Raw genomic sequence first — 22,079 nt, forward strand, 5'->3', positions numbered from 1 at the left:
GAACTTTCTGAGTCAGGTGCTGTTATTAGCACCATTTTCCAGATGAAGAAATTGAGTGAGTATAAAGACGTTGCTTAAGGTTACACTTAGGAAGTGACAGAGCCAGGATACAGACCTAGACCCTAAGGCTCCGGAGCCCGTGATTTTAACTGCCATGCTACGCCTGCTTTTGTGAATCGTTATGAGCAAATTTCCCTGCATCTGGTCAATGCAGGCACACTGGCAAGACACAAGTCCATACTTTCCTTATAAAATCATGGGGACACTTGATTATCTTGAGGCTCAAAATCTTTTTTTTTTCCTCTTTGGCCTACATTTATACTAAAGTCCAGGAAAAAACCCCTGCAGTTTCCATAAAAACACAGTAGTGCTGAGATTCATCATGAGGATTTGACTGCAAGTGAACTCAATCAGTTTCTAAGTTCACACTTGAAAAATCTCAGTGTTAAGACTCATACTGAAAGATACATGGAAGCAGAGTTGGGATAATGGTTTGCACATCTTAGAATTGTTTTCAGGTTGTTTCACTCTAGAAGAGCTAGAGAAAGAAAGGAGGCTTACATTTATTGAGTGTGAACGATGTGCCTGGCATTGGGTTAAGCGCTTGTTCACATGTGCAATCTTACTTAACCTCACAACAACCCTGTAAAATAATGTTAGTTTAATTTTTACAGATGAGAACAGAGACTCAATGAGGTTATATACTTTGTCCAAGATCAGACAGCTAATAAGTAGTATAACTGGTAATCAAACTTAGAAATGCCTGATACTCATTAACCCCACCCCTCCAATTTATGTTCAGATTATATCTTATAACCTACTAAGCAGGCTCTCCATGCATACATTTGAAGTAAATTGTAACTATCTCCCAATTCTAGGTAGCCAGGGATCCATCACTTGCCTTCACTCCTCTGTAAGCATCAGGGAGCACAAAACACAGGTTTTATTTATTGCTGTAGGTTCCACAATATGTCGCAGAAGGTGTGCCCACAACAGGAGCTGGAGAACCACCTAACACTGTGAGCATGGACGTTGGCACAGGTGTGGATGATAAACTCAGGTAAGGGTACAAATGCAGTCTTAAGGCAATGTACATTTTGAGCCTTTGTTTTCAGAGGGACTGCTTGATACATTTTCCAGCAGATCTATACAAACCCTAGCAGCTAAGGTGCAAGGATGCAGCTCCCTATGCCCTGGGTGTGGTGTCTGTGGTCATACTTCACCAGGCAGCCCCTCTCCTCCCCTTCCCTGGTGCCTCTTTGGCCGCTCTGTCTCTCTTCCCTGGCTTTGAACTTGTTGGCAGTCTCCAATAACCCCTCTTCAAAGAGCTGAAGGCAAGCCTGATGTTACAATTGCCTTGCTTAATTCCAGACAGGTTTCTATTAATCGTATTAAATTCGGGTGAACAAAGGGTATTTAGTCCGTGATAGAGCTGAACCGTATCTGGATTAATATAAACAAGAGAATTCATCCTGCAAGAGCCACTCTCTGCCAGCAACTCAAAAGACGTCAGCAGTGCCCTTGCTAAAGCACGTTGGAGGGTGGATGGCAGGAGAGATTTAACAAGATTGGTGCTGAGCATCTGGACTCTGTATAAAGAGGGGAATAAAGATTGCAACTGGAATACATTAGAAGAAAAGCAAATGTTTTATTCACAGAAAATAGGCATTAATAATATCAGTCTTTAATCTGGCCCAGGGCTCCTTAACTTGCCTTCTTCATTGTTGACTTTGATCTTCCCTGCAAAGCCGCCTGCTAAGGGTCCCTTCCCAGATCAGCCTGAAGTCATGGGGGCAGAAATACTGTTGCTAAACAGATATGCAAGGGGGTAGCATGTGTGACTGGAGTACAGTATGACAACATAATCCCGGCAGGGACAGATGAAGTCAGTGTGGGGTGATGTTGGCTTTTCTAGCATCTACTGAATCATCTGATGAGAGCAGCAATTGAAAAGAATAAATACAAACACATGCGACACAGCCACAAAGACTGCATGGCTCAGATCTGAGAGGAAGGATCCTATTTTCTTAGATCAGTGGGGAAGTAGGGAGAACAATGAGCTGGGAGTTAGGAGACTCCAGTTCCCTTCTTCCCCTGCCACTAGCAGAGCAGCTGTGTGACCTCGGGTTGCCTGGCCTCTGAGAAACAAGGGCCTTGGTCCAGCTGGTATCTAAGTTCTCTTTCAGTTTCAAAGGCATGGGTTGGTCCTATGCAAAGAGGTTTTATAAAAGCTCTACATGTCTTTTACTACAAGACCACAACTTTGGGAGACATTGTACTCTGAGTTGCAATATTCTTAAGTCACCATGTGCAGAATGTATTGTCTAACCTCAATGGATAAAGGGGAAGTGTTGGCAGTGCATTAGAGCAAGAGGATGAAATAAAGCAGAATCAGAGAGAAGTTCTGGGGAACACTCCTGCTTCAAGCCATGACCACAGAATTCCAATTATTTATGCGTCGTAGTCTTTCTTGCAACAGGTGGAACAAGGAGATGGCAGGATCCAAAAGAGTCTTCAATGATCATAATTCACAATTCATGTTCCAACATGCTACTTATTTGCACACATCACCTTTGCTCACATTATTCTTTCTGCATGAAATATCCCTGTCTCTTATCAAAATTCCACTCATTGCAACTCTAAGACCTCTTGGCAGGAATGTACCGTCCTTGCATACTATTTGGTTATCAGTTATAGCACTTCGTTCTACCTCATACTACACTGCAGTTGTAATTATAGATTACAAACTCCCTGAAGATGGGATCTGGGTCTCCTTTATCTATGCATCTCTGGGCCTGTTTGACACGCTGCAGGCACTCATTCAATAAACGCTTATGAAATGAACAGAACAGGGATTTTCGGGTTACCTGCTAATGTGACGGCAATGGAAACAGAGTCGTATCCCAAGGCATTGGTGGCATTGCAAGTGTAGAAACCCACATCTGCTTCCACTGGTGCCAAGATCTGTAAGGAATCATCTGGCTGTAGGAGAATCCTGGAGCAACAGAAAAGAAATATAGACCTGGTCAAGTCAGTTGACTCCTTTTTGGCATTCAATATTGGTAAGGCAGGAAGGAACCTCCGGATGTATGCAGAACCCTGTTTTAACAACAGAGACAAACCAGCTACAAGGACAATCAAGAACCTGTGCTCTCTTGCCTCTTTGATTAATGTGACTGTGGTAGTGATCTCAAATAAGGAGGTTTCTCACTGCTTTTGCAGCCTGTGGATTACTTGATCTAAATGCTACCAGCTGGACCAGACAACATATGTGCACCAAATACATATAACACACACAGATGTCCGGGGGAAGGGGGGATGCTAGAACAAATGGTACAGATAGATTTGGGGAAGGCTCATTAAGGAAAAAGCAAAGTTACAAAAGAGAAGAGGAGCTTGGTTGGATGGTTGAAAGAACGTAGGGCTTCCAGAGATGAAGGAAGACATCTTGGCCAGACACAATGGCTCATGCCTGTAATCCCAGCACTTTGGGAGGCTGAGGCAGGCAAATAACCTGAGGCCAGGAGTTCAAGACCAGCCTGGCCAACATGGCAAATCTCCATCTCTACTAAAACTACAAAAAAAATAAAGTTATCTGGGCATGGGGGTATTTGCCTATAATCCCAGCTGCTTGGGAGGCTGAGGTGAGAGAATCACTTGAACATGGTGGGCAGAGGTTGTAGTGAGCTGAGCTTGCCCCACTGTACTCCAGCTTGGGACACAGAGCATGACTCTGTCTCAAAAACAAACAAACAAAAAACAACAAAAAACAACCAGGCAGACATCTGTTCAGGTTTGCAGGTAGAAGAGAAAAAGCCAAGAATTGCATATTGAGAAGATCTTACACATATATTTGAAGGAAATTCTATGTGTCACAGCCCCCGTGTAGTCATATACATCTATTGTCTTTATTTAGCTGTAAATATTATGAGGCACAAAACTCAGGTTTTTTTTTTTTTTTTTTTTTTTTTTTTTTTAATACAGAGTCTCACTCTGTCACCCAGGAGTGCAGAGGCACAAACACAGCTCACTGCAGTCTTGAACTCCTGGGCTCAAGCAGTCCTCCCACCTCTGCCTCCTGTATAGCTGAGACCACAGGGATGCACTACCATTCCCAGCTAATTTTTAAATTTTGTGTAGAGATAGGGTCTTGCCAAGTTGCCCAGGCTGGTCTTGAACTCCTGGGCTCATGTGATCCTCTTCAGGTCTTATTTATTGCTTTTATTTTCCCCACTACTACAGGGGACTCTCTGTAGAGTAGGTTCCCAGTAGAATAAAGTCAAAACTTGCCCTTCAAGGTCATGGAGAGAAAATTCCAGAATAATCACAGTCTACTTCAGACTTGTTTTTTTTTAATCTGAAAAGACTTAAAAGAATCAAACTGTGAGTGCCTACAGTGAGCTTCAAACCCACTCCATCCAAATCTGTTTTTCTTTTCTAGATTTATACCATTTCTAGAAAGTACCTGTGACATCATGGCAGCTTAATTAATGACTAACGATGACTTGAACCTGATGTCTTGGTGACTTAGTGAGGCTGGCCGATAACTGGAATGTGTATGTGGCGGAGGGAATCTAGAAGGGTTGGGGGGGACAGCGGAGAAGCTCAGAGATCCGGTGCTTAGACCTGACAGGTGCTTTATGTTGACAGTTCATTTGACAGCACAGAAATGGCTCAGTAGCCAGTTTTGGGGATCCTGAAGCCAGTCGTTTCTAGTTTTGTGATTTTTAAACCTCTCTAGTTTCAAAAGCTTCAAAAAACTGTTCACCCAATATTATGCTAGCATCCATCCCTAGGAGGTGAGCAGTTAATAGGGGTTGTTTTTCAAGCAAGTGAGAGGGTGGGGAAACAACAGAAAGGCCGGGAGAACTCTTAAGACTCTGCGGTAAGATTAAGCCTGGAAGTCAGATCTGCTTCAGCAACACTCTCCCACTATACAATTCTTTCCTCACTATTTCCCTTGCTGGGTCTCTCCAGGCTGTATGACATTTGCAGTTCAGCACCACTTCTAATCAGCTGTCAATTATTCTGAGGTGGGTGACCAGTCTGGCAGTGAATGAAATCTCCTCAGCTCGGCTTTTGGCCTTGGGCCTGTTGCATTGCTTATTCTTACCTCCTGTCAGAGGAAAGGCAGGAAGTAGAAGTAAGGCTTCCATCAATCAATCGAGTTATATATGGGCAGCTCTAGTAAAATGGGGAAGGAAATAGACACCTTAGTTAAAGGGAAGTTTTTGAATGATTTGTGCTTGATTTAGTGCTATTCCAGATCATCACCACTATTACTGGAGACACTCAAGTTTTGTGGCATTGAACTAGAGCTGAAACATTGTGAGGGATGAAAGGAAGCCTCTGAGAGCTTGTGATACAGCTCATCCACCCATTCATTCACTGAGAGTTTGTGTTATAGCTCATCTACCCATTCATTCACTCATCCATCAAACATTAGGTGCTTTTTTCTCAAAGTCAAACAATTACATGTTAGTTTATTTCAAAGAAGCTAATAAGAGAAAGATGACTATACAATTTACTTGTCTTTGGTAAACCATACAATATTTTAGATCATAGTACGACTGTTTCCTGGAGGAATCTTATCAGATGCAACATAATGTAATATCATTCAGGTGTTCAAGCTGTTTTAGATTAGAAAATTAAAAATCAACTTTATGATTTAAAGCTTTATGATGTCCCAGGAATATTTATGCTTTCACAAAAATTCTAAATAATAATGAAAGCAGGCTTAGTCAAGTTTCAATAGAACTGAGAATGATGGAACTCAGTAGATCACTATTCAATTTCACCACATGGCAAAGGTAGAAATTAAAATATGCTAAGTTCCCAAACCCATTAGGGTAGTTGGCTGCCTGACACTGGAAACATCTCCCCTGTCCCTACAGAAAAGGGTTCTTGGACACTCGCAGCAGGAGTCTAGAAGACAGTTCTTCTGAACTTCGTTTTGGTCCTACTATGATTTAAGTAATGGCCATTGGCAAATCTCATTATCTTCCTCTATTTCAGTTTACCAACTTCTAAAATCCAGTTGAAGTATGTTTTCCTGCTTATCAGAGGGAATTGTTAAACTGGGGTATATAAGGAATTTCTAGATCCTCCTTTGGTATTTCCAATGACTCTTTTCTTGGTAATGCTGCACACTCTGAATGGCAAATTAACCGTGAGGGAGGAGGGAGGATGAGGAAATTGCGAGGAAGGAGTGAGAGGGGCACATGATACTAGTCAGTTTCCCCTAGGCAGCTTATTAGATCTCCATATTAGAATCTTTTTTTTTTTTTTTTTTTTTTTTTTTTTTTTTTTTTTTTGCGTACAGCTACTGCACCTGTCTGATTTCAGGCAGAGGATGTAACCCTCTCCTACCCTGGCCAATTTATTTTTAGGTTGGGGTTAGTTTTTATAGTTACACTGGTTTCTCCAGGCACTAAGTAAGCCACCATGCTTTCTGCCCATGTCTGAAGCCTGGAAAAGAATTCCTACAAGGTTGATGAAAGGAAGGGAGGTGATCCATCACAGAGGGCACAGAGCGGTAAGGATTTGAACTAGAATAGGAGTAGTGGCAATGGAAAGGGTGATGTGTAGATCATGAGATTCAGCTTTTGTATAGTCTATTATTCCATGGACAATGTATACGTAGATAGAGAAACTGTAGTATTTACTTTCATAAAAACAGTCTTAAATATTGTCTTAAGACAAAATCTACATGGGAGAAAGCCTGAATTTCTCACTTACTGTGTATACTTATAAAAGTCACTTATATTTATAAAACGGAACTGCCTAGCTCAAGGGCACATAGTTATTTGGGGGGCAGAGTCAGGATTTGAAGTAGAATCTCTTGTTTTTTGTCCAGCACTTTTTTTTCCCACCCTATAATCCCTTTGGGAGCACCATAAGACTCAACTGTGTAGTCACGCTTTCTTCTTGTAATTAGAAAGCTGCCCACAGTGTGTTCTTTGTACATTTGGCCTATTTGGATGTTATTTCCCTTTCTCTTAAAATCCACTAAGACATAAGTCCTTTCAGGGATAGGGGAGGATTTGACTCCTGTTATATTACACATACAATATGCCCATAAAATTGGTAGATGAAGGCTTGAAGGCTGCCACTAGGCGGCGCAGTAGTTCTGGAGGGGGGTCCCATGCAGGGCTCTCTGGGAAGCACCACCAGGCAAAGGAAAGGGCTTGCTGCAGAGAGGGAGGCTTGCTTCAGTTTACCTAGCCTGGCGACTAGAGAGGAGGATTCCTGGAAAAAAACATTTTCTTTGTATTTCAGTAGTCTACTCTATTAATTTAGCTTAATTTGCTAGTAGCTGATTTCTGTCAGCTTCTATTTAGTTTCCAGATTTGATAGGCTTGCTTTAGAATGAGCAGGCAGAGAAACATAGGGCTGCTTTCCAAACAAAACCAATAGGATTCCTTTGGAAATGTTTTGGAATTTATGGAATCAGAGGATGTGGGGACATAGAATGGGTACAATTAAGACCTACACAGCGAGTGGTACTGTGGTCATGCTAGGTATGTGAATACTCCCCGGCTTCCTCTCAGACCTGTACCACACTTTTTATTTTTCTAGCCTAAAATTTATTACTTTACTTCTTTGACCCTACTTCTAGCCAGAAAATGAAGGAGTTTTGTTTTTCTGGGGGCCTTTATTTGTAAGCTTCTATGTGACAATATGCCTTCACAAGCATGCTACAAATTAAGGACCAGCTGAGAGGGTGCAAGAAATTGTTTTAGTACATAAGTAAAAATCCTTGTCATGCATGAGAATAAGATATGGACAAAATGCTCACAGGCCATTTCTACCAAGCATAATCTCTTTCAGGCTTAATCATCTCCTCTGCATTTGGAATGTGTAGTGCTTAAGGGCTCTTATCTGAAATAAAGGCAGCTCCAGGTGTATAAAGGAAAGTCTCTGGAAGTTCTGTGAGTAGGGTGGCATCATGGGGTCCTCTGGATCTTCGGCTCAACTCTGAACACCACTGTCTTGTGTGAACCTACTTCTCAAATTGATCTCCATGCCCAGCTATGAGGAGCTGCCTCGTGGAGGGGAAGACTTCCCAAACTGGAGCCAAGAGACTCGGACTCCAGTCTAGAGTCATGTGGTGGCCTTAGGCAAGTCATTCAACTGTGTGAGCCTTTAAGTTTCTTCTACAAATTGAGGTTAATACTGACCTCACAGTGTTCTTGTGAAGATCTCATAGAAGAGTATATAGACTCACTCTTACTGTTTTCCAAGTAAAAAGGTCTCAGTTTAAGCACCAGATAAAGCTAACAAATGATTTTTTTTTTGATGGTAGACATAACCCAAGTAACCTTCTTGGAATTTCTAGTTGTCAGACAAAATATTCAGGTTCTGGGTAGAGAAATGCCCATCTACTACTTGGGATATGTTATTGTGCCATCTCAGGCCTCTCATTTTGACTGGTACGCTTTCCTAAACCTATTTTAGGCCTCAACACAGGACTGGAAGCTAGAAATCGTGGGCGTATCCTTTCTCTGTAGAACAGTGGCTTCCTCTTCTTTTCAAACTTATCTGCCCCACATCCCAATACAAACTTGCCACTCTAGTCGAGATGGCCTCTTTGACTCTCCTTGTCATTAGCTCGGGGCTAAAGACAGGCTCCTCCTCCCCCTTCCTTAAGAACAAGTTCTAGTTCTATTTTCTTGTGCTGCTATACTACACAAGAATCTGTCCGTTTCCTGATTTAGTTGTTAAAACTCCACTACGAAGCCTTTTTCAATCAACAGTGTCTCATTTCTTCAGTGAGATTATAAATTATTATCTCATTCATAGTTCTCTCTTCAGTATTCAGCATAGTGCTGGCACACTAAATAAATATGTAATAAATACTCATTTGGTTACCTTCAAAGCAACGGGGCTGAAAATGATCATATCCACAATACAGCCTAGCGGACAGTGGTTCAGAGGACAGACTCCAGAGCCATTAATGATGGGATCAAATCCCTGCTTTGCCACTTAGTAGCTCTGTAGCCTTGGGCAAGTCATTTACTTCTCAGTGACAGTTTCCTCATTTATAAAATGAGAATGATAGTACCCACCTAGGGTTGTTGTGAGAATTGTGTACAAGCTAATGTATTTAAAGGACACAGAAAAGTGCCTGGCACGTAGTAAAAAACTACAGAGATGTAGGTGATTATGATTTTGTTACAGTTGTTAACATCGCCAGGATCATTACCATTCACTCTTCATGCCAGGGCTTATAAATTCTAGATGTTGTGAAGACATGGGGAAATGAGAAATGTAGAGATTTCAATGAAAAAACATAAATCGGATGTATAGAAAGGGAGCAAGGGGTTTGCTGTGCATGGGACAAGGGAGCAGAAAAGAGGAGCAGAGAAGTGAGGCCACATGGCACGTTGGGTTGGCAACTACCTTAATTCTATTCTTGACTCAGGAATCTCTGAATAAGGACAACTGGTTGTTTCCATAACTGTATTAACACCATTAACCAAATACTGAAATTTTAGAACACTAAAAAAAAAAAAAAAAAGCCAGAATTCTGCAATTTCAGAAAGGAATACAAACAAGAGCAAATGAGTTAGAGCTGGAAAACAGTGAACTCAGGAGCAAGTAAGCAAAGTTTGTGCAAATAACATGAGCCCCAAATTCCTATTTAAAGGACCAGATGGTGAGGTCTTTTCCTTATCCTAAAATGAGTATTTTTCTGCTTAGGGATTCCTTAGATTAGGATAATGGAATCTACCACAAAGAGGGAGTGGGTGCTAATATTTATAAGCAAATGTATATGCTTTGTATTATTGAATTCTTACTACTATGTTACTAGATTGATGTTATTTTCCCATTTTAGAGAGGAGGCAAAAGTTCACAGAATCAATTTGCTCAGCTAGTACATGGTGGCATCAGGAGTAAGGAATGACCTTTGACTGTTCTTAAACTGACAGCATCCAGGAATTGACTGGGGCCTAGTTGGCAGGCATATGGTTTGGCCTCATTTTTGGTGGTTGCGGGGGCCAGGGGGGGGTAATTAACGTCAAGGTTTGTAGTAACTTAGGGAAATGGACGACCACTAAAAAATATTCTGGCTTTTAGATACTTTCAAACGGGAGGCAAAAGGAATGCTCTGAGATCTCCTCTGTGAACAGGATTATTTTTCTGAAACCAAAAATTATAGTAGCCCAGAGGCTTGCAAGGGAGAATTTTATTTTGTACAAAAATTTTAGGCAACAGATTTGAGGTTCACGAAGAGTTTCATATCACCATTTGGCTAGGGCAACTTTTTTTAACCTTTGCTGTTTTTAATGTAATTGCCAACTAAAAGTTATTTAATGCCAGAAGCTTCATGATTGCTCAGATGGAAGTATAGAAAATATTTTTGGAATGGGAAAGGCCACATGACCACACATTCTTAACCCTGGTCTTCTTCTTTTTGCCAGACCCTTTAACTTCCTTCTCTTTCAGAAGTTCAGAGTCTTGAATTTGCTAATATGTGTATTTTACGTGCTTGCTGGGTAACTCATTTCAAATTACAAACCTCTGCATGAAATGACTGACTGGATTTCCTATCCACTTGGGATAGGGGTCCTCAAACTGCAGCCAATTACCACTTGCTTTTATAAATAAAGTTTTATTGGAAAACTAGCATACAGATTAAAGTATTATCTATGGCTGCTCTCACACTATAATGACAGAGTGGAGTATAGTCAGTTTAAGAACAGTCAAAGGTCATTCCTTACTCCTGATGCCTGCAAATCCTAAAATGTTTACTATTTGGCCCTTTACTAGAAAAGTTTGCTGACTTCTGGCATATAACATGGAAAAATTTTCATTTCTGGTTTATCTCAGTGACATCCTTATTTATACCAAAACAGTTAACCACTTTTCTGGAACTTTGCCATATGCTAGGACCACTCTTCCAGGAAGAATAAACCAACTGCTAAGGGGATCTCTGGAGATCCCCTAGCATTTCAGGGAATAGACGGTGCCTGACTCTAAGCCTCACTAGTGCTGTCTGGTTGCCACTGGTTGTATACTATCCCCCAATGCTCTTTACCTGCATGATTCATGATGGTCATTTCTGCGACCACTGTGTTGACACTCACTACTTTTCTTTTGTGAGGCTTATGTATTTACTAGGACGGTTCTTTTTTCTCTGGCTTGCTATTCTTACACTTTTCAACTGGGAAAAACATTTGTCACCTCCATTTCCTTTAGCTCTATAAGGGAAACAAGCCAAACCAAACTGAAATGGGCTTATTTTTCCTTCCCTATCTTCCCTGCCTCTAGTTTTTATATTATCTACAGACTTGGAAACTGCATTTCATGTGCTTATGACTTTTACATACAGAATTATTCACAACTATGGTTCTGAAATTGACCCTGGAGGAATTTCCCATCTGATCCTCACTTCCATTCTGAGAAGTTTCCATCTGCTGATACTCCGTGTTGCCCAAGTTAAAGACTTCCAAATACGCCTTAATTCATCTCCTATTCAACACCACTTTGGAACACTGTACAAAACTTTCTGGGAAATATAATCATTTAGAGGCTACAGATTTCACTTTCCTATCAGCTCAGAGATGACAGCAAAGAACGTCAGTAGAATATCAATATCCCCCTCATGATGCCTGGAATTAGGCTGATAATTCTCCCTCATGCTACTTTCCTAGAAACCTTGCTAACCCATCTCTTTGAACAACTACCTAGATGTTCCTCAAATAAGAGTGAAGCTTCTTAGTTTGAGATGTCCTGGAAGACAGTGTGATACAATGGCCCTATGTCTAAATGACAATGATTTTGGATACTGATAAATGAGTTTCCATTGTGTATCAGGCACGTTACAGACATTATTTCTGTTCTTTGCACTTCTGCTAGTCCAAAGGGCAGAATAAATGTGCCTAATCGTATTAGTATCATTTTACTTTAACCAATAAGAAAACCAAGTTTCAGAGAGATAAAAGTAGACTCACAATACTAAGTGGCAGAACTGGGATTTGTGCCAAAGTTGCTCTGATTCCAGCCTTACTGTCTCCTACCACCATGGGCTGCCCTTTGTGTTAACTGATGTGCCATCAGGTTGCTCCTCTGGCTGAAGGGGGTGGGGAGGATAAGCTGGGAACACCTAGGCCCAGAAGAGAAGGAAAACAGGGAACAGGCTTAGGGATTAAAAGGCTGAAATTCCTTAGACTTAGCCATTTCCCTAGGATTCCATGTTAGGTGGAGTATCACCTGGGAGTGACCTCCCACCCACAGGAAGAAATAAGTATTTTCTTCAAGAATCTAGTTTCATATTATTCTTTATGTTCACCTGCATTCCTTTTGAAGAGAAAAGAAAGTCTTACTTAAAAGCTTACAGACTTATATTAGCTGAGCTATGAGGAATCTATGATTTTGGGTTGCTCCTGGTCCAATAGTGTTAAGTGGTAAGCAAGGCCTTCCCTGACAGTGTGGTGCTATCAGCAGTATTTAGATGTTTCTTGGGGGAATGATCAATCCTCATCCAGTAATTTTTCCTAATTTGGTAATCCAATGTGCAGTGCCAATTTTGGAGAATCTGGCTTTTCTATAAGGAAGTCAGCACTGCCCTTCCAGGTATTGTTTCTAGAACTGGATTCAGACGTAGGAATACTGAACATATATTTGTACATATTACGTAAGCCTCCTGGTATTAGATGTAGAGAAGGATAATTTACCAGATTCTTTGGCTAGGGGTGTTATACTCTATCCAAAAGCAGATTGGAGTTGGCTTTTGCCTGAGTCTCATCTCCAAATGTGTGCTCAGTGTTTATATAGAATGACAGAAAGTGAGGAACAGTTTAGCTTCATATTGCCTGTGGTCTAGGTCTCTAACCACACATGTGCCTGAGCCATCAACACTGTAAACATATGCAGTCACAGACACACACAAATGTAGCAATTGTAATGTTTATTGAGTGCCTAATTTAGTGCATATTTGCATATACATGTGTATATATAAAGGTAGAGCTATCAGTAGAAGAAAAGGCTATCTCTAAAGCAGTTATGCCAAAATTAAAACAAAAGCCTCATGAGCTGGAAGCCAGTTGGCTAGAATATTGAATGTTAATTTATGCTGGGTCTAGTTGACTCCAGTGGCCTTCTTATAAAACAGTGGCAAGTCCCTGTATTCAACTAAGGTTATAATCAATAAAAAGAAATAGTTCCAAAAGCCTCCACCTCCTGCATTCAAGGATTCTCCTGTCTCAGCCTCCCAAGTAGCTGGGACTATAGGTATGCACCACCATGCCCAGCTAACTTTTGTAGTTTTAGTAGAGACAGGGTTTCACAATGTAGGCCAGGACGGTCTTGATCTCTTGACCTCATGATCCACCTACCTCGGCCTCCCAAAGTGATGGGATTACAGGTGTGAGCCACTGCACCTCGCCCCAGCTCGATTACTTTCTAAGTGAGAGACTTTGAGCGAGTTAATCTAACATCTCCATGCTTCAACTCCAGTATCTGTAAAATTGGGATAGTAACTTCAAAGGGTTATTGTGAGGATAAATGAACACCTGAAGCCCATTTTAAGTGCTCTATAAATGTTACCTGTGATGATGAGCCTGATGATTTCTCCACTGGCCTGGATGTGATGGGAGATGGGATGTGATAGGAGATTTACTCTCTGTACTTATTTACACTACAGCAGTGTTTTTCAAATTGCACAGTTGTGTCACAGAATCTCAGGGTTTCCTGAAACTTCTTTAGGGGAGAACATATGGGCAAGGCAGAAATGTTTAGTTAGGAGCAGGTATCACTCTGGAACTCTGCCACAATGGCATATTAGAGACTGGAAATCCAGATTATAAAAAACCATGCAGACCACAGCCTCCTCACAATAAGAAAATCTCCCTCCTAATTGCAGGCATCCAACTATTCATTCCTTTGTTTATTCATTAGTTTTTTATTTGTTGAGTGTCTATCATGTTCTTAGAATTATGGAGAAAATAAGACACATTCTTAAATATAGGCCCTTGAGAATGATTAACAAACTCCAGAAAAACTAACAGCTAATTTTAATACACAATGGTAAGGCCGAGAGAGTATTATGCATAGGGTACTATGTGGGTCCTAGAGGGGGTCATCTGACCTGGCTTTGGGGATAGGCTTCCTGTAAGGAAGGGCAGGAGTTAGCCAGACAAAGTGGGTCAGAAGGCCCCATGCACATTTGTGAACAGCAAGTATTTGTGTACTGCTGAAGGGCAGAGCTCAGTTCTATGAGGTCAAAGATATGGTAAGAGATGAAGCTGGAGAGATAAGTGGATGTCAAATGATAAAAGCCAAGACAACTGGACCTTATCCTCAAGTGATGACAAGCCATGAAAAGAATTTTTAAGCATGAAAGCAGCATGGACAGGTTTGCTAGAAAGATGCTCTGGCAGTAGCATGGTGAATGGTCTAGAGCAGGAGGCAGTAAACTTCTCTGTAAAGGGACAGATAGTAAATATTTTAGGCTTTGAGGGCCACCTGTAGTCTTTGTTGTATATTATAATTTTTTGTTTTTAATAACCTTTTAAAAATGTAAAAGTCATTCTTTTAATAACCCTTTACATGCCTGGTTTCAAATCCCAGCTCTACCACTTATTAAGTGTGAGACCTTGAGCAAGTTAACCTAACAGCTCTGTGCTCAATTTCACTGGCTCTTTTAATAACCCTTTAAAAGCCATTCTTAATAATCCTTTAAAAAATGTTAAAGCCACTGGCTGTAATTTGCCAATCCCAGGTCTAAAGAAGACAAATATGAATTAGGAAGCTGTTGCGATAATCTAGAGCTGACAAAGCAAACCTGTGCTTCTTCAAAGTGATCCTTGAATCTGGCTTCAGAGTCACCTGTGGTGCTTGTTTAAATCCAAATTATGGGTCCCTACTGTAGAAAGAGTTTCTAATGGTAGGGGAGGGTGTGGGAGTCTACATTCTAACAAGCTCCTGGTAATTATTATGCACACTGGATTTTTGAATCCCTCCTCAATCTACTTTTAAAAGTTTAAAAGAGAAGTATTCTACCAGTTGGAGTTCAATACAAACTGGGGTCGTACGTTATTTCATCCTACACCAGCCCTTGAGGGTTTCTTGGTTTCCGCAGAGAAGTGTTCTTGCATTATTTATCATCTTAATGTATCTAATGCCCAGTAAAGATCAATAGTGTCGTAGGGGCTACTAGCCCCCGACTTCCAATCATGCGCCTCTACAATCCACATGCCACAAGTTAGCCCATGTGAATCTGCAAAATGCAAATTAGATCATGTCACTTTCCTGTTTAACATCCTCCAAGTTCTTCCTGTGATACTCAGAATAAAACCCAAACCCCTTCCCTTGGTCTCCAGTTACCCTCACAACCTCATCCCATACCACCTCTATCTTTTGCCTCCCTTACTACAGCCAAATGGACTTCTTTTGAGTTCTTTCGACACAAAGTCATTGTCACTTTAGGGTTTTCTCACTGCCTTGCCCTTGTCCAGGAGTGTTCTTCCTCCTCCCATCACAGTGCTGGGCACTGGTCATCATTCAGATAGATCTTGGCTTATGTGTGATCTCCTCAGCACACCCATCTAAAGTGGTCACCAAATCATTCTCTTATCACATCCGTTTTAATTTTCTGCCTGACACTTACCACCACCTGATATTTTTTTCTTGCTTTTTTTTTTTTTTTTTTTGAGACGGAGTCTCACTCTGTCACCCAGGCTGGAGTGCAGTGGCACAATCTCAGCTCACTACAAGCTCCACCTCCCGGGTTCACGCCATTCTCCTGCCTCAGCCGCCCGAGTAGCTGGGACTACAGGCACCCGTCACCACACCTGGCTAATTTTTTGTATTTTTTAGTAGAGACGGGGTTTCACCATATTAGCCAGGATGGCCTCGATCTCCTGACCTCGTGATCCACCCGCCTCGGCCTCCCAAAGTGCTGGGATTACAAGCGTGAGCCACCGCGCCCGGCCTCTTGCTTACTTTTATGTGTTTGTTGCCTTGCTCCATTCATTTGTTAATTCATTCACTATTATTTAGTTTGGTGCCGGTTACTGGGGATGCAGCAGTAAAGAAAGTCTTTAGCCTTGTGGAAAGGCAATCAACAAATATTTATATAACACATCAGAGAATAAAATTATCTAAATAGAGTTAAAAGGATAGACAATGATGAGGGGTGCTCTTTTAGATACAGTGACAAGGAAGTCCTCTCCAATATGTGCCACTTGAGCAGAACTCCAAATGCATGTAAACTCCAAGGGAACATAATTTCATTTATCACAATATTTGCAGCAAGTCGATGTATACCTGGCATATTATAGTTAGGTTAGTAAATACTTAAGCAATGAATAAATATGCATACCTCTCTCTTAGCACTTATAATACTGCATTTACTCCTCTGGCTCCCAAACTGGACTTTGAATTTCATCAACAGGAAATGAATCTTCTTTTCCTCCATCCCTAGTATCTAACACAGAGTCTGGCTTAGAGTAGGCATGAGACTGTTTGCAGAATAAAGGAAAAAGGAAGTAGGGATTATGATGAACCATCCAGTCATAACACACTAAGGACACCCTGTAAACGACTGCTTGAGCAGTTGACAGACATGCATTTCTAAGAATCATGTGAATTTCAACTCGTAAGTTATATAAATGATGAGACACAGTAGTATCAGAATTATTCGTGATTCTTTTCTAAAACTAAATTCTTTCAAATCAAACTTTGGAATATTTAAAAGCAAAGAAGTAACAGACTTCTCTCACTTTTTTCTGACCTGGACCTATCTTGCTGGCTCATGCTATTTGGAGCACACTTTAACAAATTGCAAAGTCCCACAGACCAACACACAGCTGAATCTTGCAGATGCTCAGAAGGTAGATTTGGGCCTTTAGCAAAAACAGACTAACTGAACTATAACACTGGACATTTCAGCACTTCTGTTTGAAAATAAATGAGCATTTCTGAACCACTACCAGACATAGTAATGATGACAAGCAATGAAACCCAACACAGGAAAGGTCACCAACAGCCCACAGCAAAGCAGTCCTAATGGCAGCTCTGTGCCTCCTGCATGCTCTGTGCAGATACATTCACTCTTTTCTTAAACAGAACTTGAAAGATATATAAGCTCCAGCGATATTTCTTATTGAGCAGCCAAGAAAAATGGAAAAGTTGTGACGTCAAAGGTCAGAAATGGAAATGTCTTATTTTTCCCAACCACATGCCATTAACTTGCATTGAAAAGCTTAGTCAAGGCTAGATCCAGAAAAAGAAAAATTGTGGTGGTAGCAAAAGCTGTTTGTTCCTGCCTCTCAGATATCTTCCCTCTTACCCTCTTAGTGCTACCCTCCCCCACAACAATGTCCTGGATGATGGAGGATCCAGGACTTGCCTCTGCCTGCCCAGGCCCAGTGCTTTAGTGTTCTTAGCACCTGGCTGCCACATCTCTGTTTCTATCAAGATTCCACTGAACCTTCTCCATCTTAAAGCCATTGGAGTTAGACTCTCAATGCCCATTAGGGTAAAAATTAAAAGGGCCAAAGTGTGTTTCCTAAGTGCTATTTCAAGAATTATTGGTGTTCCTGAGATTACTAAGCCAAAAAACTGTTCAGTGATTAAAGGAGAACTTTGAAAACACAGCACACTATATTGTCCACTTGGAAAGTCACAACACACATTGGAATGCTTAAAAGAGTAAAATAAAAAGAAAAATCCTAAATAATTTTCAGTTGGGGGATAGTTAAATGCATTCAGGAACAGTAATCAGCTGTTAAAAAAGGTAATATAGACCTCTACATACTATTATGAAAACATCTCATAGACATGCTGTTAAGTAAAAACTGAGTCACATTTCTGAACATGACTAATATCCTATTAAAAAACCCAAATCCTATGTGTGCATATATGCTTTTTATGTAATACAGTAAAATATATAAACATTCTAAAAGGATGTATACCAAATTATTAAGAATGATAGCCTCTGGGAGCATTTGGGGGAAGAGGGAGGCTTGCACATTTATAGATTTAGATATTTGAATTCTTTTATAGCCCTTTTATTACTTTTATAATAAAAAATCAAGTGTGATATTAAAAAAATAGACATAAAATCCAGCAGTATATACATCTGTTTAGCTTTAAGTGTGCCCTTCTCAAACTCATGTGATCACTGAGCCTGTTTGTGGAGCATTTAGAAACAATTTGTGCCACAACTTCTGAAGTTACTGTGGTCAAGGTTCTCCCATCAGCATATGGGTTTTAACCTTCCGTGGCCTTCTGTAAATGAGGGAAGGAGGTAGGAGGGATATCGGAGATGATATGGTACAGTCTCCTCATTTATGAAGAGACTAAGACCGTGAAAAGTGAAGGGCCTTGGCAAGATCAGATTGGACCCCTCAATGCTTGTCTACCTCCGTCCACATAATTCCTGCAGTCACCAGGCGATCTAGATGGGCCATGGGCTGTGGATTTCATAAAAAGTCTCCAACACTCAAAGAAATTGTCAGGACCTCTAATCCAGGGGCTCAATGTTCTCCCTGCAGGCAAAGGCTGAGCAGAGTCCTGATGACCCCTTCCCATTGCCCTGTCTCGTTCCACAGCTTTTTAGGAGGAAGTAGGAAGATGTTAATTTGCATCTTTTCCCTCATGCAGCCAATTGTGATTCCCTTCAATCCCAATAGTACCAATCCCAGGCAATAGGCCCCGGGGATAGAAATAAAACGTTGTACCTACACTTGATAAACTGACTGGCTGGTAGAGGAGAGGGCATGATGGTGGTGTAACAGGCACAGCAGGTGCACCGATAGGACTGAGTTGCAGGGCACCACCCACCTGACTATCAGGCCACCCCTCATCACCCTGGGGCCACACACTGGAGCTACCACTCAGTGACCTCAAAGGGCTTGACTGAAATCTTTCCAACCATGTTATAAGGATATTTTTGGAGAAAACGACAGGGGTAACAGCAGTTAAGCTGATCAAGGAAAGTATGAGTTGTGGGGGTTGGAGGGCGTGGACAGAGGGGCAGGTTAAAAGCACAAGCTCTGGGGCATGCTGCCTGTGTTCAGACCATTTCCAGTGTTTCCATGTGGGTCCAACATCTGTCCCTCAGCTTTCTAAGATGTGGTAACTACAATAGTATCTACTAGTTCCTACGATTGTGAGGGAAAATTAAACAAGATAATGCCTTTAAAGCACTGAGCACTATGTCTGGCATACAGTTAGAGCACAAAGAAATACTACTTAGTATTATTATCAAAGGTATTTGGTCTATAAGTACTAAGCCTGAGAGGCAGTATTATTGACATTTCAAAGGCAAAAAATGATGTGTGCAGGATGGACAAAAGTTATTATACATCTATTCACTGAGTCTCAGAAGAGTAGACAGAAGTCTTCCTTGGAATTAAATAAACTTGATATTGAATGCTTGTTTCAGTTCTTACTAAAATGTGATCTTGGGTGAGCTGCTGAACCTTGGTTTTCTACATAAAACTGGAGGATAATGTCAATCTTGTGGATTGAATGTTAGAATAAAAAATGCAGTTACTTATAAATAAACTTGGCATAGTGCCTGGAACAATAGATGCTGGCTTCCTTCCTTCCTTACCAAAAGCTAGTAAGCCAGAGAAGACAATTAGTCAAACAATAGCATTTAGATATAGACTTAATAAAAAGAGCATTATGCTTGGATTCTGAGAAGATAAAAGGTTAAAATGAGGAATCTAGACTAGAGGACTATGATTCTGTGATTCTTTAAAGTGACTACCCATAAGGAAGTTCCTTTTTTGTTACGTATCACAGCTCTGCCACATAATAAATACAACCTTTAGTAAATTACTTAACTTTATGTATTTCCTCTTCTATAAGGTGTGGATAAAAATTGTACCCACTTCTATTCAGTGAGATAAAACACATGAAGAGTTTACATTTGCCTGGCAGATAGTCACTAATCAATTAATGACAACTATCTTCATTGCCAGTGCCCCTGTAAAGATTAAGAGACAAAATATGTACAAAGTAAGGCACAGGTAGTGGTAAAAAATATTATTAATTCTACTACCACTATTGATTCTACATTATGAATGGCTGTGACCCAAAGAGACTAGGAAGAGATACATGCTGTCATCCTGATAATGATACATCAAAACAGAGACAACAGGAGATATTAGGATAATCAATCACAGATCCAACTGGGAATAAAAGCTTTCTGGAACAAACAGCCTTGTCCAGCCCAGACACATGATGGGCTCACCCATGGGAAACAGCAGGTGCTGGCTGCATTCTCTGCCCAGCCCTGGGGGACCACACACACGGAGTCAGTGTTCCAGTGTTCAAGCTTTTCCATGGTTCAACTTACAGAGTAGTAACATAATAATGCCTTGGCCTGGAATGATGTCTTTCTGCCAAAAGTTCAAAGCTATCCAGAGAGTATCTCATTTATCTTTGGGATCCTACAGGGATGGGGGTGGGTAGGCAATGTTGCTATTCCCTTATAAAGATGAGAACAGACAGTTTAGAAAAATGAAATAGCTTGTCTTTGCTCCAGTAGTCTATCAGTGCTAAGAGAGGGCCTGCACCCCATGATGGGGTCCCCGAAGCCAGCTCTAATCCCTACCCCTGGAAACACCTTGAAGAATGTGTAAGTAGTGTGACTTGGGCCAGATGTGGCCCCTTGCCTCCCTCGCAAGACCAGGTTAGCTACCAGGCTCACCTGTCACTGAACTGAACTTCTTCTCCATTCCTGGCCCAGCTGATGGTAGGCCTTGGGTGGCCGATGGCCTCACAGTGCAGAAGAACACTCAGTGTCCCGCTGGCCAGGGCCACCGTCTGCCCCAGGTGGGTGACCACCTCCGAGGCTGAGAGCTGCTGGGCCGCTGAGATCTTGCGCAGGATGGTGGGCTTGCGGTGTGGCCTTCGAGAGCCTCCCCCAGCGTCGCCGGTGGAGGAGGTCCGCAGGGAGCTGCTGAAGCCAGACACATGTTTATGAGGCGAGATAGACACTGGGGGAGTCCTGCGCTCCGAGGGCTTCAGGAGCGTGTCCTGGTGCTCCAGGTGGCTGCGGAAGATCTCCTGGGCCAGCTGGGCCACCAGGTGCTTGCTGTAGAGGTCGCGCAGCTCCTCCGGCTGCTGGGAGAGGTTCCCCAGGATGTCGTCCAGGCGCCGCTGCTCGGTCACCATGGTGAAGGGCAGGTGCAGGAGCGCTTGCTCAGCGCCCGGGTCCTCCTCCGAGGTCGTGTTCCTTTCCGCGGAGTCCTGCGCCTCCCACGAGGCCAGCAGCTCTCCGGGCCAGCCGCCCTGCTCCAGCAGCCGGGAGACGAGGTCGTCGTAGCGGCTCCCCGGGTTGGCGGCCAGGCCCCGCTTCTCCGCCTTGCTGCCGTTGGAGAAGATCCCGTTCTGGTGTTTGTGGGTCTGCAGGGCCTCCTTCGGGCCTGCCTTCCTCCCCGCGAGCGCCTCTTCCTCGCTTCTCAGGCTCAAGGGCCGGGCCACGAGCTTGCGGTTGCCTCCGATGAGCTTAATTACAAAGTGCTCCCGGGCCGGGCCCGCTGAGCAGGTGTAGACGCCTGCATCGGAGGGCTTGAGGCGGTGGATCTTGAGGTAGCCGAAGGGGGCCACCGTGACGTGCGTCGAGCTGATGAGGTGCTGGCCGTCCTTCTCCCAGGTGATGAGGGGCTTGCGGACCCTGCGCGCCGGGCAGCGCAGCACCACCGCCGTCTTGGGGAGCAGGTAGGCGAAGCCCCCCACCACGAAGTGCAGCTTCCTCTGCCTGCGAGTCTGGATGTAGACCTTCCTGGCGGCCGCGATGTGCGGGCTGTGCTTCGTGGATGGCCGCCCGGGCCCTGGAAGGAGAGCGAACCCGAAGGGACAGAGAAAGAGGTGGGGAGAGAGAAAACCCAGGGTGAGATGCAGCCAGGAGAGAGGGGCAAAGGAAAAGGCCGGAGTGGAGAAGAGAAGGAGAGAAGAAGGTGCCGGAGGACGGGAGAGAAAGTATTCTTTAGGGTTTATTTTGGCCGGGGCCATCCTTTACTGCCTGTGTTTTTCGGGAGGACCTCATTCCTGGCTGTGGACCATCAAGCTGCCGCCGCAATCAGAACTAATGAGCTGCAGTGGGCAACCCGATG

The 22,079-nt window shown here is 42.5% G+C and overlaps 1 protein-coding gene across 2 annotated transcripts in view; it reads right to left on the bottom strand.

The window, feature by feature from the left end:
- ADAMTSL1 (ADAMTS like 1) overlaps positions 1-22,079 on the bottom strand; it is a 956,380-nt gene that overhangs the window by 116,836 nt on the left and 817,465 nt on the right. For both annotated transcript variants that reach the window (XM_063609087.1, XM_055294157.1), the window contains 2 exons: positions 20,672-21,797; positions 2,868-2,995 (listed from right to left, as the gene is read on the bottom strand). In XM_063609087.1, the coding sequence (XP_063465157.1) occupies positions 2,868-2,995; positions 20,672-21,797 (1,254 nt within the window). The remainder of the gene's footprint in view (positions 1-2,867; positions 2,996-20,671; positions 21,798-22,079) is intronic.

Source organism: Symphalangus syndactylus, chromosome 9 (assembly GCF_028878055.3).
Source record: "Symphalangus syndactylus isolate Jambi chromosome 9, NHGRI_mSymSyn1-v2.1_pri, whole genome shotgun sequence".
Classification (NCBI taxonomy): Eukaryota; Metazoa; Chordata; class Mammalia; order Primates; family Hylobatidae; genus Symphalangus; species Symphalangus syndactylus.